Source organism: Thunnus thynnus, chromosome 3 (assembly GCF_963924715.1).
Source record: "Thunnus thynnus chromosome 3, fThuThy2.1, whole genome shotgun sequence".
Classification (NCBI taxonomy): Eukaryota; Metazoa; Chordata; class Actinopteri; order Scombriformes; family Scombridae; genus Thunnus; species Thunnus thynnus.
This window is the reverse complement of record NC_089519.1, coordinates 15,335,971-15,361,943: the sequence shown is the minus strand read 5'-3', so window position 1 is coordinate 15,361,943 and position 25,973 is coordinate 15,335,971. Positions and strand designations below refer to the sequence as shown.

Sequence of the window (25,973 nt, the reverse complement as noted above, 5' to 3'; positions counted from 1 at the left end):
GAGTTGGGCTATTGTCGCAATATTTTGCTAAGTTTACTTAATGTTACTTGATAATGATACCAACCATGTTAGTTAGCTAATGTCAGCACAAGTCTGTACCACTAGTGTTCCCAGTAAGTTAGCATTAACTTCAGTCCAAATTAACAAGGCATGTTTCCACACTCCTTATTTGAAGGTCTTGGCTCTAAACGAAAAAGATGGCGCCGACTGTAAGCAGCAACTCTGGGCTTCAAACCGGCGCCAAGGAAACCAATGGGTGTTATATACAGTCTGTGCCCACAACTGACAAACACACATATCCACAAGTGTGGTTTCAGGATCATCAAGCTTTACCTTGACCTTTAGAAGCTACTACCCATTCATCCCAGGACACATACACACACACATTGTTGTGCCATGTCTGTACAAAATGTTGTTGTTAATTTAATGCCAACGATAATGACTAATGTTACTGACATGATGATCACAGAGACTGTTTGACAGTGAGCAACAGTAAATGAAGTAAAACATGACATAAAATAGCCTGATATACACATGTACACCAGTGGTGGCTGGTGACTCAAAAAATTGGGGAGGACAGGAGGAAAACCAACACGGAGTCTTACAATCTTACACATCATTTACATGTTTCCTATGTATTTTCTTAGTATACAGAAATATATAAAGTACAACAAAGCTTATGAACTGATACAGGTACAGATCAGTGCTGAATACTAGAAAGATTGAACACTAAAAACATTCACAGATCTAAAAGTGTAGGTTCACATCAGGAAGTATTATAGTCTGTCCATAACTTGTACTTTCAGCTGTTTGTTTACTTTGTCTTGAACGAGACATTAAATTTTGCAATTAATCCACAGTTCACATGCGTGCCGAACCGTTGGGCGCAATCCGTACGGATCACGGATCAACTACGATGCGTTACACCACTAGTTAACACTTGTTATTCTAGTAACTTTAAGCTTATTACTCAATATACGACTCAGCTTAAAAACGAACTGAAGAAATTGTCACAGGCAAGCAGCCAGACCTCCTGCACACTTATTCACTAATCACACATCAACAGGTGACTGAACAATCACTCAATTAAAAACTGGATCAATTCCAAATGAATGAGTGAGTTCAGACAGCTCACTGTAAACAGCACATTATATGATCTCTGCTGTATTCTTGTTAAGGAGATAAATTCACACAGCCACAGAGACATTTAACCATCAGAGATGGAATTAGCGACCAAAGAGACAGAGAGAGAGAAGCTGTATCTGACTCACGTTATCTGACGTCTTCTTCTTTCTTTCATGGAGATGAAGTATTCATGTCATAATGTCCATTTGTGGCTGTTGGTCATCTTGTTTGTTAGTTAACAGAACTTTGTGGCTGCTGCTTAACCCATCTGATATCATTAGCAACAATGACAAACAAGCTGACTCTCCTGGTTGTTTCTCCAGTGGCTTCTTTCTCCAGCCTCCCCAGAGGCGTCCTGCCACTGCTGTGTCGCACAGTCCAAATCCATTCTCCCGTTAGCTTAACATCAGTCCTTAACAGTCCTTCCATGGATGTATAAAGAGTCCCTCAGGCTGCTACAACAAGCCAACTGTTGTATTGGCTAACGCAAGCAGCCATCTACTGCTGCTACTCTGCCTTACAGTGGAGAGAATTGAAGATGAATTCTAGAAACTATCATTGGACCAACATGATGTCAATATTGCATTCTGGTTGTTGATTGGATAGAGAGGACGTCCTCCCTTGGAGTGTCATTTTACGTGTCTTGGCCAATCATAGATTAGCATGAAAACATGAAACATTAAATTGATGTGAGAGAGCCCGCCCTGTGGAGGACAGCAGGCACCCGTCCTCCTCTGCCCCCCCCCCCCCCCCCCCCCCCCCCCCACCACCACCACCACCACTTCGCAGACTACTATTTCTCCTCCCGTCCTGCAGGTGTCGCTGTTGAAGCATTTTAAACAGAATTTCAATAATGGATTTTTTCCATAGAAGAGAGAAAAAAATATTTCATAAATAATACTGAGAATTGGTAATGGTTTATTTCAACCAAATATTCTTTTTTATATTTTGATCTCCCTCTTGCCTCTCAAAAAATAGAGGAGGAGCAACCTCCTCTGCCTTTATGGACCAGCCTCCACTGATGTACACACACACTGACAAACTGCACCGAGCACAAAGCACACCTCATGAAGCATAATTTTGCTGATGAAGCATCACACACCACAGTGTAGATGTTGCAGTGTTAGTGAATAAGAGTTAGTGAGTATTTATCTGTCAAATAAGTAAACAAATATTACACAACTATGTAAGAAATATTAAGATTAACTTCATTATTACCCTAGAGGGAAATTGGTTTGCAGTGTGTACACAAAACTTAACATACACATTAAAAGAAACACACACTAAGGAGAAGAAGTGGACAACTTTGGCTGATGTGGACATTGTGGATGCTGGATTCACTTTTTTAGAATATATTTATGAAATACAGTGGACAGCATACAGTATTAATCAGTATTGAATCTTGTATGACTTTTTGAAGGCAGAAATTTCCCAAATGTTTCAAGTATTAAAGTCCAGATACATGAATGATTCAGACTCACATGTGATCAGTGTTATTCCAGGCCATGTTCTTTCTACCATGATTCAAACAAGGCATGATATGATGGGCAATGGAAAACAAAAGATAGAACTGTCAGCTTGATTCCAGGTTTTTACTTTATACCATTTAAATACCAACATTGAAAATGTGTTTTGATTCATTAGAGCTTTGTGGTGTCTGGTGAAATTCACTGGCACATCCTCACAAAACAGGGCTAAAAACTTGGTGACTTAGTGACAATTTTGCCCAGTAAAAATATATTTCTACCATCCACTCCTGTGTCATAACTGACTGCAAACCAAGCCTCTTTTATGTAGTTAATACTACAGCAGAGCAGCTATACAGCTAATACCACAGCTTCCTCCATTTTGGATTTTCAGATTTTCTTCTGTTCCTCAACTCTCAGAGTTCCTGAGAAACGTTTCTTAAATCATACAACTCCTTGGTTGGCAGTTTTAGATTCAAAAGTTGTCTTTTGAAGATATTATCCTCAGGGTGTTTGTGAATCTGGTCCCAGGTGTTTTGAATAGCAAACATCAAAGCTGTCATGAACTGTCGATAACTTGACTCATTTTTTCTTACATTAGTTGACAAGGAGAGAAGCACAATACACACATCCTGCTGTGGAAATGTCACAGACAATTACTTGTATTATATGTGTCTGTTTTGTTTCTGTGACAGTGTGGGTCAAAGTAAGGAGGTGGACAATGCTGCAAGGACACGGCAGGCCCCAATGTCTCCTTCTGATTTTCTGGACAAACTGATGGGGAGGACATCTGGATATGATGCCAGGATAAGACCGAACTTTAAAGGTACCTACCAAGCCATCTAATGTATGTATTGTGTTTTCTACAGGAGCAGACAGGGCAAAGTGGAGTTCTGTGAGGCCATGTCCACAGTAACATGGACAAATGTAGAAACTAGGGATGTGCAGAGAGCCCAGTATTTGTCCTCTGACTTGTCATACTTGATTGATGTTTGTGTCTGTACTTTAGGTACTTTTATTTCTGTAACTTTTTAGAAGGGCTTTTGTTTCTGATGTGGTGTTGGTCCTTTGGCATTGAGGTTTCCTCTAGTTTGTCGCATTTGATTGATTTGTGCTTGGATTTGCTGTAATTTATTAATTAGGAGTAGTTTGTGCTCTTTTGTTCCTGATATGGTGTTGGGGGTCTGGCACTTGTGTCAGTAGCTCAGCTTTATCTCTGGGGAACACCCCCAACTCCGAGAGTGATGTCCAAATAAGGAAATGTGCGTCATGTAGCAGGTGGATGTGATTTCCCTCGTTGAGACCTGTCGATAGACATAACAGCGGAGCAGGGGAGAGAGATAGTGATGTAACCGACCTGCATGCTGGTATTTGACATGTTTTTTTTCTTCCCGAAAACAAATAATTTTTAAAATATTTGTACGAAATAAATGTTTGTAAAAAAAAACAAACACTATTTGTGCTTTGCTGAATAAGGTATTTGTATTCAGGCTCACCCCTAGCAGAAACTCTTGTGTAACAACGAGATAATGATTTTTTTTCAACTCCATTTTATTTTATAATTTTTGAGAGGCAGCCTCCTGTATGTTTGATCAATAGAGCCCCATGTAAACACTTGCTAGAGAACATAACCTTTCACCACTACCTGAGAACAGCCCCGCCAACATATTAAATTTGTCAGGCACAGTTCTTCATACCAATACTGGTACTGTGCCCAGAATCAGATCCCTTACAAACTTTAAACTCCAGTTGCTAACATTGAACTCTTCTTATTAAGATCCAAATCCAGTTCTCTTCCTTTATTGTTCTCTCATTAATCATACATCGTACAACATTTGGTTATAATAATGTTAGCAAACCTCAGTGGCATTCTCAACAAGTGGCTTCACAATAAAGTGCTTCTACATTAAAACACATTTAATGCTCTTCAAAGACACTGGATATAGAAACTGAAAAATTAGATATTCAGTACCTCAAGTCATATCACGTAAAGGACAAGTCAAGAGGAAGAACTAGATAGCAAAAACCTAATATGCCAAATTTTCACCATTTTCTTGTTATGACTCTCATATTTCTGCTATTTCACCTCTTGTCTACAACCCCTCCATCCTCCCTCCTTGCTCTGCTGTCCTAAGTTTGAGCCTGTGTCCCTTGCTCATATGAAAGACATAGTCTCACACACTAAGCCAACTACTTGTCCCTTAGATATTGTTCCTACATGCCTGTTAAACGAAGTGTTTGGCACTTTAGGTCCTATTTTCTCTCATTATAAGCAGTAGTGTAGCTAATGGTTGTGTTCCCTCTTACTTTAAACATGCGGTAGTACATCCCATTATTAAAAAGCCTAACCTTGATGTAACTGTTCTAAATAATTTCCGGCCTATTTCTAAGTTGCCATTTTTATCTAAAATCATGGAAAAAAATAGTATATTCTCAGCTCTTGTCCGTATTTAGAAAATAACAATATTACAGAGAAATTTCAGTCAGGTTTCAGACCACATCACAGCTCTACTTCAAGTCTCCAAAAATCTACTGCTGTCTTTTAACTCTGGTAAATGTGCCATACTAATTCTACCAGACCTTAGCTCTGCCTTCAATACAGTTGACCATACTACTCTCCTGAACCGTCACGAGCGCCAGGTCAGTATCCAGGGTAGTGCCCTCCAATGGTTCCCCTCCTACCTAACAGACAGATCTTTTTCTGTCAAAATTGGAAACTTTTTCTCCCCGCCTGCTCCCGTTACCTGTGGAGCACCTCAAGGCTCCATTTTAGGGCCCATATTATTCACCTTATACATCCTTCCTTTAGGCTTCATCCTCCAAAAATACAATATCTCCCAGCATTTCTACGCAGATAACATTCAGCTATACCTCTCATTAGAACCTGGTGATAATAATAATAACACAGTTAGGTCCTTCCTTGACTGCCTTCAGGATGTGAAATATTGGATGGCAAAAAATTGTCCAATTAGATGATAGTAAGACCAAAGTGGTCTTATTTGGTTCCTCCAACTCCATTGTGGGTATAGCTAATCACTTTGGGCCCCTAGTGTCTAACCTTCATGCTCATGCCAGAAATCTTGGTGTCATCTTTGATCCAGTTTTAAAATTTGACAAAAAATTAACACTGTTGTGAAAGGTTACTTTTTCCAGCTAAGAAATATTGGCATACTCAAACTATTCCTCTCATTTAGCGACCTGAAGATTGTCACAAATGCTTTAATTTCCTCTCGGCTGGATTGCTGCAATGCTATTTAATTGGGTATTAGCCAGTCATCCTTGTCTCACTTGCAGCTGGTGCAGAATGATGCTGCTAGATTACTAACTGGTACCAGGAAGGGAGACAGCATCACACCTGTACTAGTGTCCCCGCATTGGCTACTGGTCAAGTATAGGACTGAGTTTAAGGTTCTATTATTTGTTTTTAAAGCTTTACACAGCCTGGCGCCCCAGTACATCTCTGAACTCCTCTGCCCCCTTTCCAACCCTAGATCTCTCAGATCCTCACACCAGCTGCTCCTGGCTGTCCCTCGACTGAGGCTAAGGGGCAAGGGCAATCAATCATGCGTTTTCAGTAGCCGCCCCAAAGCTTTGAAACAGTTCACCATTTTCGATTACATGTTCCCCCTCTGTAGACATTTTTAAGGCCAAACTTAAGACCCACATGTTTTCTCAGACCTTTAAGTGTCCTTAAGGTTTTATGCTTCCCTTTTACTCTTCTATGTTTTCCAACTGTTCCTTTACTTATTTATTTTTGTATGCTTACGGGACAGTATTGTTATGTTGTCTCTACTGCTTTTTTTGCTGTTACCATGTTATGTTATGTTATTGTATTGTACAGCACTTTGGTCAACTCTAGTTGTTTTTAAATGTACTTTATAAATAAACGTGATTGGATGATTTGATTTATGTGTATAAGGTCTTATAGGTTATGTAGTTCAAGGGTGATACCCGACAGTGAAAAACATTTGTAACACAAATATCACCTGCTGCAAACTGTGTTGTCATAGATGAAACTCTCAATCCAGCCATGACAGTGATAATGCACACTGGTGGTTTAATTCAAGACCACAATCATACAAAAAACTCAATAAACACAACTAAAGCACTGGCCACACCACTAAACGAAAAAAAAACTCTACTCAAAAGAAGTTGTTAGAATGCAGTCAACAGGCGCTCAGTTCCAGCCTCACAGCAGGAGAGCTAAACAGTTGTGATTACTGATTACCAAATACCTGCAGCCTCTGCCACCTGCTGTTGTCTCTCCCACCTCAGACAGATGGAGAAGCCCTACTTTCTCCTCAATCCAATACATATAAAGACAGTTCTTGCACTGATTCTAGTAAAGTCAATAGTCATAGTTCTTGCTAGGCATCCTGTACATATTCATTATTGAGTGCATTTACATGGACATTAGTATCCCAGTTTTGATTGAGTTTTTGGAATTTCCTGATTAAGTGTTTGCATATATGAACATCCTATCTTGGTGTCAGAAAATCCCTGTTTTTAGAAATCAAAATATCCTACTAGAAGTGCTTGTCAACTACTGTAGTTGCAAGGAAACATAGACTCACTGAACACTTTATTAGGAACTCCTGTGCAATCTAATGCAATCCAATACAACAGCTCAGGTATTGGTAATAAAGTGCTAGGTGAATGTATTTTGATTATTTTTGCCTGTAGTTTATTGTTAACTATTCAACATCTTTAAAAATATAATTTGAGTATGAAGAGAAAAATGAGCTTTGCTTCAAGAAAAAACATCCAGAGACCATTCATTTATGCCTCTTCAGGGAACCTCCTTGACTCTGATTTGGCTGGCTACACTTAGAATCTGTTATTTTGCCAGAGCCTTGTGCCATTTTTTAAGATATAAGATTAAAGACTGAAGGCATACACACTGGATGCATTTGTAATTGTCCAGCACTTGGAAACTGTGCAGTGCATCCTCTAAGGCAGTGCGAAGCAATTATCATCTGCTGAAGGGCCGAAAGTTCACTGCAAAACAACTTCAAAGAAACAAGTCTGATATACTCTTGCAACTTTTTTGTAAGCTATATTATATTATTTACATTACAAATATCTAATCATTCTGCCTCTCCCTCTGCAGGTCCTGCAGTCAATGTTTCCTGTAACATTTTCATCAACAGCTTTGGCTCCATTGCTGAAACCACCATGGTATGTAATAAAGATACTGCATGAAATTACAGTAAATTAGCATAATGCTTGAATTAGCATAAAGACAGTTTATACAAAAGCTTTGCATAAACCTTGTTTTATCAAAAAGCATTCATAATAAATATTCAAATATGCATAGTCATGTACAGGAATCCACTTGCTGTGCTTTTATTCTGCGTGGAGTGGTTCCAGCATCTTTGATTGTTGATCTTTACTTATGCTGCATGTAACACATTTCTGATCCCAAAATGAATTTTTCATTGATGAGGCACTGAACATGGCAATGTTATGTGCATTAAGCAAGTAAGTAAGTAAGAAGCGCTACTCTTCCTGCTTATGAAAATTGAAAGGCTTTCCACATTTTGCAGATTGATTCAGACAAACTTAAATAGACAAACTAGATACATTTGTGCTTGACAGGATGCTCAGTTAAATAAATAAATCTTGAGAGTTTTGTAAAGGGCTGAATATTCTGCGTTATGCTCAGTGCACAGAAAGGCTGCTGTCATGCTTTAGTCCGGTCAGACATCATTAAATCAAATTGTGGACCTTTGAGGCATTAAGGGCAGCAATGGAGATTTAAGTTTTTGATCACTGCTCCTTTTATTAGTGTGTAGGGTGTAGATTCTTCTCATTCATTTTATATATAAATGCAGATTCACTTATATTTTAAAATTCACATAACCTCCTGACACATTATACTGCTTTCTTTTAAATAGCCCTATTTACGGTATCATTTCTATACAAAAGCAGTGGAAATGTGGACAGGACTAATCTAGTCTAATTTAATCTTAGGTACTGTAGAAGCCAAGTTCACACTTTAATCAATTATATTTTAACATTTTAAATTGTTCTGCATTGAGAAACTCAGTGCTCACCTTTGCTTTATTTGGGTTTTCAAAACCATGTAAAAAACAGATTAAAAAAAGAACATCAAAAGCTGTGAGAGTGATGTCACGTGCAGATAGTAAAGGCAAAGTATTAGTCTGTCAGTCATTATCAAACCTCAAGATCTGCTGTAAATTATTGAATACAGTTTCAGAGCTTTCACATCATACCAAGATTAAAAAGGGAGTGAGGTGGGCAGAGCCAAGTTCAAAAAAACACTCAAGGCAACAGTTCAAGGTAAAGTAGTAAAAGGTTCCATCAGCTAGAGCACTTCTCTCTTATTAAGACAACACATTGACTGGTGGGACAACTGAAGAGTATCTAGTAAATCCATAGTGATCTTTTAAAACAAACAGGTGGTATGATTTAGTTAGTTAGTATTACTGAGGTAGTATTAGACTGATTAGTATTATTATTGACCAATTAACAGGGATTTCTTTGTCCTGGATATGTTCAGGGCCACTCATTATTAGCACCTACCTGAAGGGCAAATCATTTGCAAGAGGGGGAAAGAAAAGCTTCAAACTGTGACCAGGCAGGAAGACACCCTGACAAATAGAGATAATGACAGAGACAGGCAGGCAGACACAGACAGAAATCAGAAGAGACAGACAAGCAGACAGGAATAGCAGATGTGCAGTGAAGACATTTAGTGACTCTGACAGCAAATACTTTAAAGTGACATGAAGTCAGCTGAGGCGGCACACAAGCTGCTTTGTTCATACAACAGGATCAGGAATCTTATGGGTTTCATGGTAAATTTGCCCTGATGTTTACAATAAGCCAAAATTATGAAAAATGTCTTAACTGTCGCAAAATTCTCACAGTGATGCACATTTAGTCCAACTTTCAGGCACAGGGGTGAAAGCAATTTATCAACTTTCTTAACCTGTGAAAGTCACTCCATCTCCTCTAGGATTTAGGAGAGCTGCAGAGCTGCAGAGCTGCAGATTCCCCTGGCCAGGCACAAATGACAGAACAAACAAGAAATGGAAATTTCAGTATGTGTGGAAAAACAGAATACACCTCAAAGATTGAGAAAATCAGCTGTGGTTCAATCCAGGATGTCCAGATGCAGAATTTAACTGACTTGTTAAACATATTCATGCACTCAAGAGGAAGAGATCTTTAAGATCTGGTAATTTTATCAACTGCTCATTAGGCCAAATTTGTAATATGTGGCCTTTAGGGGTTGCAACAGGTATTAGTCTTCTAATACTCATATTATAACTAAAACTCATTGACACCTCTGATCGAAAGATAAATAAACCTATATATTCCTGTGTGTCTGTAAGTCAGTAATGATTGAACATGTTTGCGATGCTTCACTACACTCCAACACCACTTCACTTTCTGCCGCACTGTGTCTCTTGCATAATTAGCAGAGCAGAACTGATTGTGATCAGTCAAGCCTTCTCTAAAGATGGATGGATGATTGAAGCGACAAGGTCTAAGTGGTTTCTGCACCGCTGGGAGTTGTTCTGAGTTGTGTGTATGTGTGTGTGTATGTGTTTGCCTGCCACGCAAGAACTGTCATGAGAAATTTCAGGATGTACAATATTGCTTTCATTTGATTTGTATTATTTATTGGAGCCAAATGAACTTTTCATGACTGTGTGCGTGTGCATGTGTGCATGTGTGTTTGTGTGTGTGTGTGTGTGTGTGTTGTGCACAACACTGAGCTGGGTTTGTGAACGTGTCCTGTTCCTCCCTGTGTGATTTCTGTTTTCAAGTCTGTCTGTACTATCCTGTTCCTCCCTGTGTGATTTCTGTTTTAAAGTCTGTCTGTACTACATTACTGCTTTCTTAAATTTTTGAATTTGGATTTCAATTTCACACAGTTTTAGTCAGTTTTCAAGATACATTTTCCGTTTTTGTTTTAGCTTTTATTTGAGGATGTCTGTAGTTATAAGTATGTTAAGCTATGCTAGTGGCATGGCTCCAGGGAAGGGAAGGTCCACCTATTTGGTCCAGACCGAATAATGTCAACATCTATCATCACTTGAGCACCTAGTTGACAGGTAGTTGCAGTATTCTCTCTTGTGGCTGCTCCATATGTAATGCTGCTTCTGCACAGTTCTTGTTTTTAATGTTGACATAATGATGGTGTTATTTAACAGATTTATGATGGAATCAGTCCTTATCTTCTGACTGATCTGTTGGTATGGGAATTTAAGCGTATGAAACAGGAATCAACTGGGAAACATTGTCAAGGCAGCGGCTATCAGACATTTATAAGAGGCAAGTCAGACAAAAAGCTAAATCCATCATATCAAGTCCAGACCATACACTCTCTCAACAGGTTCAAGTTTTCATTCATCCCATGTGTAATATGTGCTGTACATTCTATACATTATAAACTGCCTCTTGATTCCTCACACAGCTTAGCACTTTTTTCCTCTTTATTCATCTTGATGTTTCGTCATTCTGATGTTCCTTTATTCTGAATTGTGTGTATAGTAGCAGCACATTTAATGTATTCAATTGTTTTATTGTGATTTATTGTGTTTATGTTTCATGTGTTTGTGTATTGATGCTACCTTGCTGCAAAAAGCTCTAAACTGAAGTGAACTTGTTCTTGCCCGGGGAACAGCTAACAGGCCAGTGTTTGAGAAGGATGTAGAAGGGTCATACCTTACAAGACTTACATATCAGACATGTGCTGAAGGTCCTAATCCACTGAGTGATTTGTAAACTAAGAGCAGGATCTCAACCTCATGTCGGCCAATAAGGGGACTAAAAACGGTCATAAACAGTGAGTATGAGTGAGGGGTCAATGCAAAGGCAGAGGTTGTAATGCACAGTTTATAGTGAGAGTGGTGGAGTGAGAGAAGCACAGAGAGATATATACAGGGGCCATATGTCACATTAGGATTAAAACCTTTCTCTCTTCTCACCATCTGTCTTTTCATCTACCCACTCCTCTTTTCAAACAAGAGAGCCCACTGACGTAACCTCAACACATCACCAACACACTGAAATATGTTTTACTGCCATGACAGGAAATTTAATTGTAGCCGGATAGAACGTCAGCTGACACAGATATTAAGACAACTAGAGTAGAGATAGTGAATGGATGGATGGACTGATAACTGGTGTCAAAAATAGCCTTCTTATGTTATATAGTTTGAATTGTTTCTGTCACCATGAATAATGATAATAATGTCATTGGGAAGTTTGTGGCTGCAGTGAACTACCTGCTGTAATGTGGAGGAAGACTGTAAGCTTTTCATATTTTTTTGTTTATTTGTTGATTAAACTGCCTCAGAAAAACATTGTTGTCATTCTAGGGTGTGGGTTTTACACCCACTTGCCTCCAGGTGGCTGTTACTTATTGATTTCCATCCCACTGCTACTTAATATGGCTTCCTACTTCATACTTTTTCTTATGCCAGTGTTTGAGAAGGATGTGCTCAAATTGCAACAATTACTTTCTAGGCTGCACGTGCACACACACACACACACACACACACACACACACACACACACACACACACACTTGCAGGGAAATGACAGCAATTTTTTTACTTAAAATTAAGCCAAACAGTGAAAACAGTTATATCCCTAAAGACTGCATGTTGCCAAAACTAATACACCTGCTGAACACAAAGAGCCCAGTTGTTATGAAGGTACTCTTCCTCAACACCTGATGAAACAATGAATGAAAGAGATAGATTCCTGAATTTCTGTGAAATGCGTTTGAAGTGTTATTATGAAAAAACAACATTGTGTGAGTAGATCTTGCGATATAGTGAAGGTTAATCACTTAAATTCACTTTAATCCCTCTTGTTTTCAGAGCTTAACTACCTATACATTATCAAAATGTACATTTATGGTGAATGCAAGGTAGTGGTCTTAAACACATTAGCTTTAAATAAAGATCACATTTACTCAAAGAACATTTTAATTTTAATATAAGCATTTATAATGCTGATCATTTTGTGACACAGTTTTCCCTGCTTTGTTTTACCACTACGTCACTGAAGGAGAAGAGAAAAACAGAGAGGAGGAGAGATTTAGAGTTCATTTTGAAAGCCCGGTGCCACACATGCAGTATGCACACACATACACACATAGACACACAGACACACACACAGGGCTTAGAGCCAGGTTGGTTCACTCTGGTCTGTACACGCTATCTATGTTAAACAGATTTACTACTGTTAGACTCTTTTTTCATTTGTTCACTCAATCTCTCCATCCCTCTTAATCCATTCTCTATCTGTGTGCGAGCAGTGTTGAGTTTATCTGACACAGGGAGAAATGATAACCAAAGGTTGTCCTCACAGAAAACCATTTCAAGTTAAAACCTGCTGCAATTTAGCTGTTTTGTTGTTAGCAGCGCACCTGCTTGTTGGTTGTGCTAGAGCATTCATGGATCTTGGGGGGCCAACAAGTTATAAACACAACATTTACAGTAAGAGACCATGTTAATATTGCTAACAACTTTGCCTTAATGGCAAAACTGTCAGTAAAAAAATTCCTATTTACAAATTCATTCAGAAACATAAGTCCAGTATTTATCTCTGCTTTTATGACTTCTTCAGTCTCCACTGACCACTGAAAAACATATCTTTTTCTTTCATTCTTTAAGTGCTAAATGCTCCACTTTACCTCACCAGCTAGTCTCTAACTTTGTCTGTCTGTCTGTCTCTCTGTCTGTCTGTCTGTCTGTTTGGTGCAGGACAGCTCGTGCACAGTGGCTGTTTAGAGATTTCTGCTATTAAGAGCTGTTGCAGCTGGAAACTGAATCAATGAGAGCAGAGTTTGTGTGTCATAAAACCAAAACAATGAGCTCAAGAGACTAAAAAGCTCTGTAGAGCTGAGGGGAACTCCAGAGTTGGGTTTGTCACTATAAGTGACATCATACACATTACACACTGGTCATTTGATCCATTGATAGGGATTAGTGCAGCTTTAAGCTACATAAACTGATAAGGACAAAGACATTCAAGGCTCAGCTTTAAGATAGAAAATGTATTTATATGGTTTTTTTTTCATGTGTAATTACTAGTATTATCCGACCATTTCATAATGATGGTGGTAATGGACATTTTCTCAGCACAATAAGCCTCTCAACAGAAACAAAAACACACAGGAGCTTGGGTCAGTTTTGTTCATTCTGGTCTGTACATACTATCAACGTCCATGCTTCACTCACTCCCCTTTTACTTGAATGAATACTGGAGTGTCTTCAAAACCAAACTGCAAGTCCCTTTACCTTTCATGTTCTACCTCTAGATATACTTGGATATGCTGGGTGTTCCGACACAGCGGTTATCGATAGACAACCAGACCATAAGTGATAACTGAATAACTGGAATGTAGGCCAATACCTGTCAACAAAGATCACGTCTGTAGGTATGGAAATTCATGATAACCTCAGGCAGCAGTGAATCACTGTACAGTGAATTGTATTTCCGGCTCTGATTAGGTTTCTGCATCAGTGATCACTGAGACACTGATGAATCTCCTACATGATAATGACATCACAACAACAACATATCTACAAAGGGTTTAGACAACCTATAGTGTAAAAGGTAAAAATAAAGAATAGAGAGTAAAGTAAATTTACATTTGTAAATTCAGTTTGGTCATTTGCTCTACAGTGCTTTTCAAGGGGACTCTTGTTGCATCATAAGAGCAGAGAAGACACAGCTCATTAAATAGGGATTGCATGTTTGGCTCATGTAGGCCAAAAGCATCGGTAATAGTTAGAATTACTGTCACACCTAAATCAAACTTAGTCGTGTTTAATTTCATTAGTCGCATCTGTGTCCATCGTGCGATGACTCTGAAAAGGCTCTGCTGGAAGTGTAATGAAGTGGAAGAGTAGTGATGTCACTTCCAGTCAGTGAGCATAGTGAGCAGAGATGCTCACTGCTTTTTATAGTGCATTCTGGGAATTTTCTAGGGAGCTAAACTTCCAGTGCAATGGAGTGATACTGGCATCAGGACACTCGGTTCACTATCTAGGGACAAGTCTGAGACACCTTGTGTTCACCCCAGATGCGTATGCTGCTTTTATTCACATGGACAACTGAAATAATTTTTTTAAAATGGCCTAAATTTTCACCAAAGCTTTTCCTGCTCCACAAAGAGGAACATTGAACCATGCATAATACCATTCCCGAGTTATGCAAAGAAATCCCCGTCCCCCACCTAAGCCAGGCTTATCTCCTCTTATTGTTTTTAATTCCCACATAGATAAGTATCATTACAATAAACAGGTTCAAGCAGCTGGTGGGACAGTTAGATGTCCTTATATGATATGTCAAATGTGGTGTTGTCATCAAATGCCTTAATACTCAATATGACCCCAGTTGGTTTGTTTAATAGTATTTAAATCAGAAAGAGGAGTAGGCAAGTCACTGTGGAAGGAAATGATGTGATGCTTTTACTAGGAGTTCAGTTTTATTGTCAGTTTTCTGTAACTTTCCATAAATATCATCATTAATTCTTGGTTAGCCCTTAACTGTTTCACTTGAGACAAGGTGAACCATCAGACACCTTAGGGACAATCTGGACTAAATTATGGTTTGCTTACCCAGGGGAAATAAACAATTGCTTGGGGGCATGACCCCATGACAAACGGGGTACTATGAGCTACTTGATAGGGTCCATGCCTCCATGTGTCTGTGCACCATGTATACTGATGATAATGTCGAGGCTGCAGCTGCCTACAAATGTGGTGTTGTGTCTGTGCATACAGAAACTGAGAATCCAGTTGGAACATGTGTACTCATATACAATATGATCCCACCACTGCTGACATGTTTGCAGGCCTAAATCACCAGGTCCCGAACAGCTGATACACAGCTCTCTAAATAATTTGCATGCCTCTGCCTCATTAGTGCCCACCTTGAGCAGGTTGCAATCAGGATGAAAATATTACACACTGAGCAGCATGGATGACTAATTATGGGAATTAAGATTCCAGAAATTGCATGAAATGAAGAACATAGCTTTATTTATATTCACCCTGTGGTAAGCTGTTCCTGGAAATTGTTCATCCTGTTAGTGCAGTAGGAAAATTTCAAAATTAAGCATTACATATACAGATGGATAAAGGTGATCACTCAGGACAACTTTGTATTGATTTGCAGTGACCCTTCCTCTAAGGGGACAAGTGGACCCAAACCATGCCAGCAAAATGCCCTCCACAGCATAACAGAGTCACCAGATCCCCTCACTGTAGGGGTCAAACATTCAGACCTGGACCAGTTTTTCCTTTAATTTGTCACCCGTCTGTACATGCAGTAAGCTTCAAACATTTACTTAGACTAACCATGTCATTTCCAACTGTGCACATCACTGTCATTCAAATCTATTTTATACACTTTTTGACAGTTGTCACCCACATTTAGAGAATCTTACATGACACTTGGACTGAGCCAAACTTGTCTCATTATACAAATTTATTGTTATGAATCAACCACTTTTTTCAAGTTTCATAAAAGCGTTCCCACAAATACCTGTGTCTGATATATTCATGTTATGTTTTGTGTCTGTAGGACTACCGGGTGAACATCTTCCTCCGTCAGCAGTGGAATGATCCCAGACTCGCCTATGCTGAATACCCAGATGACTCTTTGGATTTGGACCCCTCTATGTTAGACTCTATATGGAAACCAGATCTGTTCTTTGCCAATGAGAAGGGAGCCCACTTTCATGAGGTCACAACGGACAACAAACTGCTGAGGATATTTAAGAATGGGAACGTTTTGTACTCTATAAGGTACGTTTGAGGGAGGACACTATTTAGCTGGTGAGTCACAGGGTTGGCAGTGAAATAGTGTTTCACGAAAAGGACAAAGAACACTCCTTTGTGACACAAATGTGGTCAGTCATAAGTGAGTGAATGCAGTCCAATGATAGGACAAGATTGTTTCGCATTTGGCATTTGTTGTCACAAAAAGGGTAGTGACACGACTTTAACCTCTGATAAAGTCTCTTTTTAACTTTTTTTCTCTTGAATTTGACCAAACTGAAAATATTGGGCCATTTATTCACGAATCAAGGAGCAGTGCATAATGTGCACACATGGTGATGCACTTTTAGCATTTTCATGGCTAGAGGCATACAGCGGACCTACAGTACAGCTGAAAATAAGTGGAAAGAAGATGAGATTTGGAGGAATACATAATTTGTGCTGTGAATACATCAACCTCAGTTATGTATGATGGTGCACCATTAGGATTTATCTTTTCATGGGGAGCTTGCTGAAGAATAAAGAATGTATTTGTATTTTGTTCAAACACAGCATTGTATGCAATGATTTTTTTATTTATTTTATCTAGCGATATTATTCATTTTTATTTACAGTGAATGCATCAACAGCGTGTTTACTCCCAACAAAATGCACAATGAACAGTACAACCCAAAATAATGCAGAGTAGACAAATTCGAAGACTATACTTATTTGTAATATAGTAAGAATTTCATTTAAAATTTGGTTTAGAATTTTTGTGGCCAAAATCTAAAATGTTCTTTTTTCTGTGTCTGTATCAAGCCCTGACACGAGATTCTTCTGAAAATGCCCAATAATGTGTTCAAATGTCTTATTTACCCCTAAATGTACTGTTTATACTCACAACTCTTTGGTTTTCTAACATTAAATGCTGAAAGTGTTTCTCTATAGCTGTATTAGATATTGCAGAGAGGTTGTGCTTCTGTTTTGGAACTTTGACGATATCCCACCAAGTGCTGCATTAATATAAAATAAGCACAGATGAAAGTACTTTTATACTGTACATATGTACAACATTTATGGATGACTTTAAACCATGTCACTGTCTTTGGCTCATTTCTCACTTGTTCTCTCCTCTCTCTCTTTTTACTTTCAGACTAACATTAACTCTGTCATGTCCCATGGATCTAAAAAACTTCCCTATGGATGTTCAGACATGTATCATGCAGCTGGAGAGCTGTAAGTACAGTATAAACTCACACATTCACACACAGTGTTGTGACGTTACTGTGCCAAAACTTTTTATGCATATTTGCATATTAATATCTTTGCACAGATTTTACACCTATATAATACAACCATAATGAACTGATACTGTTTGTATTGCCACAGAACTGCAGCTAACTAAAGCGATCTGCTATGGCTGGAAATTAGGGAAAATATTTTCCTTATACGTATTGTTTCAATTACACTAGATACCTGTTACAACGTTTTTGTTTTTTTTTTGCATTTGCTTATCGTAATTTGCACAAGGAGTGTTGTGGTGCATATATGCTGGTAAACAACATATACCCACCTCTGAGCAGGTAGAGTTACCATTTACCATTAACAGCCACAGATCAGTAAAGGCTGCAGGCATCCATGTACAATCTGTCATGTAATCTGTGCACAAGAGACTTTTGTTCTGTGACTTTAGCCTTTAAGGCAGTGCCTCCTCTCAGGCAACATAAGAGTCCCTGTAAACTGGCACCAAGTCTAGGACTTAACGCAGTTAACTCAAAGTCTGGTTTTTAAAAGTCTCTTCACTTGCACTCTTGTTCCTTAACTCACAAGCTTCATGAAGGGTATGAAATGGAAGAGCATAGTTATGACACCAGTAGCTAGCTAATTGGATGCACAACTACAAATATGAAGTGAACACACCAAGGCAGATCATTCAAATTTGTCAAAACAAAAAGAAACAGTCTACCCATCTGTCAAGACTCCACTACATCACATCAGCTTAGTTCCAGATGATATAAACAGTCTTCAACCTTTGACACCTGAGCAAGGTAGTCTGTTTAACGTCGGTATCACATTCAACTGCATGCTTCTGTCACTAGATTTTTTCTGCATCACTATTGTCTCCGCTTATTCTGATTTATTATTCATCATATTTTACCACTTTTACAGCTCTCATGAATAATTTTGAGGAAAAAAAGTTACTCATATCAGTGTCCCACAAATCAACAATGTCAGACACATATTGTCGATTAATAAGTCAACATTGCTCAGCCCTCATTCCACCACTCCTGCCTCCTCCTGCTCCAGTTTATTATTCATCATAATTGCATTGGCTTCTCGTCTTCGTGCCGCATGTATATTCCATACCTCAGTGATGTGGCTGCTGGGGTCCGTATACCCATGGGGACATTAACTGTGCACGGCACTGAATGCATGCTGCTTGGATACATACAAGGAGCAAAAATGTGTAGATAGGAACTGGATGCTGCAAAGAATAAAATGAATTTGAAGTGTACGTTGTATAAACTCAGGTACCTTGGTTCCCAGTGAACTATAAATGTGTATAAAGATATGCAAACAATTACAGATACCATATTATGAATAGTTTTCCATGCAATCCTTCTGTTTATTTTGCCATGTATTTCAAATACCCCGTTCGCAGTAGAAGGCCAAACAATTCAAAAGCTTAACCAAACTAGACACCACCGATCCAGCTGGTCTAGGGCGACACAGATGACAAATGACAATGGCAGAATGGTGCTGTCCGTATTTCTACTGGTTGACTCCGCGGGAAGTGAAGAAGCAGTTCAGTTCATGACTAACTTCGCTGAAAACTTAAGCCAAAATATGAGATATTCATGTCTTTTTATGTTTGTGGTGAATGAAACTCACAAGAATTTTCTTTATTTTAGCTGATATTCATCTGTTGGCCTTCAGTAAGAGGTTACTTCCGGTTACTCCCTCAACACCTATCCGTGGCACGTGCAATCCATCTGAATGGTACCGCAACCTGACTCCACAGCACAGCTGTACAATTTGACAGCATGCGATTTGCTCTGGTTGGCGCAGCTCGACTGAATAGTACAGGGCAGCTGGATAGGTGGTATCTCTATCTACCTGACCCACCATAGTTCACCCCTCGACTTCCCCACAGTATTTAAGCAGACATGTATCTTTTTAAAGAAATTCAATGTCGTGTTTAATAATGTCGATATGGGTATGATGACTAATACATCCTTTGTCCAATCAGAAGCACAGCCTGCCCCCAGGGAACAGAGAACACTTGGACAGATTATTTGTCTTCATTGGTAGTTTTATTCTGCTCTAGCCCACTAGCCAGAGGCATTACCATACATAGATCAACTTGCTTTTTTTATGTTTATATGTAAGAGATTATTTTTATTGCTCTGTTGCTGCTCTCTCTGATGTAATGCAGGAAACATAAAGACACGCACATACAGACAGAGAGAGAGAGAGGATGAGAGGAAATGATTCCAGTCATGACATGATTCATGTTTGATCCAGCTCCATCTCCAATTTAATTTCATATTACCCATTACAGATAGATGTTTGGTCTAAATTACGTATGGATTTGTTGTTCATATAGGTTTCATTTTAATGTGGCATTCATGCAACAATGATGCTTTTATTTATGCATTGTGTTTTAATGGATTAAGGGTAAAGAAGGGTGATGGGATTTACAGATTGTCCCTGCTCAGGTTATTTAATTGGATTATGATATGATATGATGTTTTTTTTTGTTTGCTAGACTGAAGCAGCTGAAATGTAAATTTGTTTTTGAGTTGATGCAGTTGGTGTGAACAGCAGAGGTTGTAATTGCTCTGAGTTGACAGGCGGAGACATTGTTACCACCAGCGGTGATTGTAGATTTAAAAACAACCAGAGCCAAGCACAGATGCTTGTGTGGAAGGCTGGGGGCATGGTCTCCTTTTTTTTCTTATTTAGTGTTTTTTTTTTTTAACAGTTATACATACATTTTTCACACACTTTTAGCCGAAGCTTAAGAGGCAAGATGAACTAAATCTTTTGTGTATGGCTGTAGGCTTGTACCAGCATGTACCAGCTGGTTTCTGCTTTTATCAAAACGCCCTACAGTGCACTGGCTGCATGCATTTTATGTTGCTTTCACTTAGTGTGTGGCTTAGTTGTTTCTTCCCCTACTCTTACCCATTTTTAATCTTCACCAAGCATGGTCATCATGGTTGGGAGATGGAACATAACCATTTAGCTGATTATAAAGATATGAGCATGTGAGTACTTGAGACAGCATGTGACTCAGAATCACAGTGTGTAGAGAAACAGCTTGAAATGAAATATTTTTGTCATCACAGTAAGGACAATAGTCCCATTCGTGTCAACATAAATGCAACCTCGCCTTTTTCAAGAATAAATGATTTGTCTGGGTTTAGCAGAAAAGAGATAGTAATTGTAAATGGGCATTTCTGTTTGGAAAAATGTTATCAGACTGAATTTAAACCCAGTAACATGTCACTATAAACCCTCTGTATTCAACTAGGCCGCCCTTATATGTTGAAAATGTTGCAATTGACCAGTTTTATGAATGAGTTGCAAGACTAGAGTAGAAAATTGGTTTCCAATACTCCTAATTCTATTTTTAAGATTTAAAAACTGTACCATTTGTCATCTTATAATTTATTGGATTTAGAAAAGTTTTTTAAATTCAGGGATGCAAGAAATGCTAGAAATGCAAAAATGTTCATATACTCAATACTCAATACTCAATCATGGAAGGTGAGGGCCAGCATACATTTCCTACCCTGAGGTACTTGATAAATACAGGCCCAGGGACAGAATTACTAATAAAATAATGAATTAATAATAGATTTTTAAGAAAACGATAAATAATTAAAATGTCAAACAATCATGAAGCCTTTGCTCAATATTTCAAAAATAATTTCTACCCCATTAGCTTGATGATTATTGCTCATATGTTTCCTTTTCCTACCAATTGCTTTTTGCAGTTGGCTACACCATGAACGATCTGATCTTTGAGTGGCAGGAGAATGGACCGGTCCAAGTTGCCGAAGGGCTGACACTCCCACAATTCATCCTCAAAGATGAATCAGACCTTAGATACTGCACAAAGCACTACAACACAGGTAAAATACACACACATTCATACACACACACACACACACACACTGCCGTAAGCATTAGAACACAGGCAAGATGCACACCGAGTAAAACAGTTGCCACATTTCATCAAGCATGATTGTGCTGCTGGGATCAAGTTGAAACTGCAAGAGGAAGAAAAAGAAACAGACTGATATCTGGAGTGATATTGTCTTTTCATTAAATGGGATATAACCACAGGCGGTACAAAAACATGGATGTGGTGTCTGTGACCTGAGCAGGAGATTCAGGGGGTGGGTGGAGACATTACATGATTCAGGATGCTCAGAGACGGACAGGGATTATAGATATTTATAGATTCAGACCTCAACTCCACTCATGAAGAGGCCCAAAATGTGTAGCAACTGTTAAGTGAATAAAGAATGCCTCTTGTTAGTTAGTAGAACTAGAAAATCCAAATTTGGGGAATGGAGTCTGAAGTGGGCTGAATGAACTCTTGATTGAGACATTGAGAGGTGAAGAGAGTCGACAGTGTTCTGTAATTGTTATTATGCTGTATCTGTGCCATGTTGCAGGTAAATTTACTTGCATTGAGGTGCGGTTCCACTTGGAGCGTCAGATGGGCTACTACCTGATTCAGATGTACATCCCCTCTCTGCTCATTGTCATTCTGTCCTGGGTCTCCTTCTGGATCAACATGGACGCTGCCCCAGCCAGAGTGGCACTGGGCATCACTACTGTCCTCACAATGACAACACAGAGCTCAGGCTCCAGGACTTCACTGCCTAAGGTCTGTGTGTGTTTATATTTCATTATTCATCTGCGAGGGTTTCCTTCAGGTACCTCACTTTCCTCTCACATTCCAAACACATGCAGGTTAAAGCTCTAAATTGCCTATAGGTGTAGATGTGAGTGTGAATGATTGTCTGTCTGCATTTGTCAGCATTGTGATAGTCTGGTGACGTGTCCAGGATTTACCCTGCCTCTCACCTAATGTGTGCTCTAGCCCCCTGCACAGGATAAGCCAGTGTACTAGATATTGGTTGGTTGGATAGATGGAAATCTACTCAGCCTTGTGACCCTGATGATACGCATGAGCTGGTTAAAGAGTGTTAGCGTTAACCTGGCCATTTCAAAACATTACTGCACAATAGTATCAGTTTGAAACAGTGCAGGAGGCTGCATGTGTCCACCCCTGTTTCTCAATCCTAAAACCAAACCAAACGATAAAACTAATGGAAGAGCAGCCTAATAGACCACCCATTAAGCTGGATAGTACCAGATTCCACCCAGGATAACAGTATTCAAACAGCAAAATTCTTTATAAATATTCTGCTTAGATTGTTGCTGGATTTGAGATGTACTAGAGTATAATGGTGAAATAGTGTGAGGCAGAGGAACAACAACAACACACTGTGGTACAGAACAAGAAAGAGGAAATGGCAGTAGTGATGAACAATTTTGAGCAGTTCAAGTGAGAGACAACTATAGTAGTTCCTAGAACAACACTTTCCTCTTTGGAGACTTCACATCTCTGAACAAATAATGGAGTTCAAGTGCATTTCGACAAGGTACTGCACTGAAACCTTAACTGGGTCAGACTGAGGCTGTTTTTGCTTGGTTTTCACACATTTTTATAGCAAGTTTATGGCATTGTCACTATGTGTCTTAGCTAGGCATGTCATGTATTATTTTCACATTGAGTTTGGCTAGTCTAAAATACCATCATTTGACATGTGTTACACATGTCAGTGTCCATGAGCTCTCAGCATACAGGAAATATCTGAATATGAATGGATAGAGGAGAGTTATTACTCTTCCAGCAAAACAAGATCCAAGTTGATGGAAAATTCTCAGTCTTAGGAATGTCCATAATATACAGATAGTGTGAAACCAAACAGCTCATTTGATTTTGTTGCTCCTGTTGTTTTTTCTTTTATAAGAGAATATAATTTGATTTGATTTTGCCACCAGTGTTCCCATCAGAATGTGGGTAAGGTAAACAGGAAGTGTATCCTTGGAGTCTGTTAGCTGTGGGCTACACATGGGGCCTGTACCATGAAGCAAGATTAGTAGGTTAGCCAGCTATCTTTAACTCAGGTTTTCCGGTATCGCAAAGCTGGGATAAATCACCATGGCAACTTATGCTCTACAGCTAACCTGCTCCGAAGCAGGTTAACTTCAGAGGATCCGATCACAGCCTGTCAACACCCAGACCACTGACCAATCAGATCACTAGAAAAAATGCGTCATCATTCCTACAGGATGGACAAAAGTTTACATTAAAATGACAAATAACAAATGACAAATATATTCAGTGGAAACATTTTATTGTTCCAGACTTTCTATTTCCACTCTGGTTTTAAAACAGAGCTTCTAACAAACAGAGAGATTGTTTACAACACTAAACACATGATGATGATTTTAGCTGCATTTAATTGTGCAAAGTTAATTTTATCCCCGGAGTGATAGCTGACAGTGTGGATGATTTTACACTCTGATTCATCACTGCAGCTCAAAATAACATGAGACAACTGTGTGATGATAACTGGAAATAAAAACAAGAGATTATCTTTTATTAGAAAAATAATCCACACACTGTTAATTGGCTCCCATGATTATAAATGCAACATTTGGGTCAGATAGACCTCATCAGTCATTAACTACTTTTCCACTCTTTGCTTCGGTAGCAGAAACAGTCTGGCATTACGTACATTTTTTTAAAAAAAATTTATGTGACATATCCAACTAAATAGCAAGAAATACTTACTCTACACTTAAGTCATATATATTAATTCCTACATGTATTTTAAACCTTATCCTGCTTTTAATATTTGGAAATTATTTCTGGTGTTTCTACATCTTATTCTTTTGTATGATTACAGGCTTGTTTACATTTCACTTCGTTGAGTATGACTTTCTGCTGCCCCTAAAACAGAATTTTTCCAATGCTACTTTGTATCACCGTTTGAAGTACATCATTCATGGTTCTGATGATGTCACTTGTAATTAACAACCCCCCCTCTTTCACATGAACATGCTTGTAACTGGAAAACCCAGAGAATGAGCTAGTTGATGACCAGCTTTGTGATACTGGTTATCCAGGACAGCCAATGTTAGGTTCAGTGAAACCAGCTGACCCAAAGAGAGCCAGACTAAGATGAACTTCCTTTGTTATACAGCCCTCTGAACCCCACTTTTGTTTGTTTGTCTTTTAGTGTTTTTACATTTGGTGAATCTGTACCAGAAAAATCCTTGCTGTGTTAGCTGCAAGCAGTTCCTGTTTGTACTGTAACCATAGATGCACAGACAGATTGTGTCCATACAGTTGGAGGATTTAAACTCCCAGGCCTTTGGTACAGCACATATACAGTATATATATACATACACTGGCATATTTAGGAGGACATACTTTATATACACTATATAGGTAAGTGACTAGAGATGAACGCAGACAGAGAGTGCGTGTGTGTGAGTGTGTGTGCATGTGTGGCAGCATAGTTGATTTATTCTCTATCCCGCGACCTGAATTGTTTTTTTTCTCTCCATCTTTATCGGCGGATGTTTTGCATGAGCAAGCACAAGTATGTGTTGATTACACACATCATGCATCTGCTAGAGCGTGTGTGAGAAAGAACCCCTTAGTCTTGTTCTGGTATCTTGTATGCATGAGAAAAAATCAGACATGGAGCACTTTGTTACATAACCCTTATTAGCACACCCATCTCTCTCACACATACTGTACACATACACCTCAACAACACAGTTGAGCCTGTGTGTGTGTTTAGAGATTAGGAGGTTTCTCATGTTCCCAGTGCTCAACAGAGCTTTGCACTCCAGTATGTTACGCATGTCTGAATAAGTCATTATTTCATAAAGAAATGAGGTTACACCATTTTGACACCACAGGCATCAGTGGCACAGCTACAGGGATGTGTGTAGGGCGGCAGCTGCAACCCTACAATAGTGTCTGTAATAACTGTAGGATAATACGAATGCAGAATCAATGATGTCACCAGTGTAGTATATAGTGCCACGCACTTATACTGATGTGATGAAGTTACCAATTTGGAGTAACACAAGGAGGTTCTTCTTCCAGTTTAACACAGAGTGCATGTAACATGGAATACAAGTGTCTTCAATAAATGTCGAGCTCATGCAGTTTAAGTTAAGTCTCTGGATATTCATCTTATCTACCAAGTCCTCCAGTCATATGAAACTATAACAACCAGAATCTTTCTGAATGGATGTTTTAAAACTCAAATTGTGTTTACTGCTCAGTGCTAACTTTGCCGGTGACTGCCTCAACTGAATTAATGGAATATCAACAAAGTCATTATGATTCATCCACTAATGACCATGCCAATCCATCCAAACCAGCAGTTAACTTACATTGTTGTTCTTAAAGCTTGTGTAGCTAAATGCTAAAGTTCACCAGTGGTCAGCAGTACCTATATAGATAATGTGTATGAAACACAAAATCATTGAAGCAATGTTTCATTCACAG

The 25,973-nt window shown here is 38.9% G+C and overlaps 1 protein-coding gene across 1 annotated transcript in view; it reads left to right on the top strand.

Annotated features, from left to right (window-relative positions):
- The window catches only part of glra3 (glycine receptor, alpha 3), a 56,913-nt gene that overhangs the window by 19,845 nt on the left and 11,095 nt on the right, over positions 1-25,973 (top strand). Inside the window, exons 2-7 of the mRNA XM_067584442.1 lie at positions 3,287-3,417; positions 7,702-7,769; positions 16,173-16,396; positions 17,505-17,587; positions 21,355-21,492; positions 22,042-22,256. Of these exons, the coding sequence (XP_067440543.1) occupies positions 3,287-3,417; positions 7,702-7,769; positions 16,173-16,396; positions 17,505-17,587; positions 21,355-21,492; positions 22,042-22,256 (859 nt within the window). The remainder of the gene's footprint in view (positions 1-3,286; positions 3,418-7,701; positions 7,770-16,172; positions 16,397-17,504; positions 17,588-21,354; positions 21,493-22,041; positions 22,257-25,973) is intronic.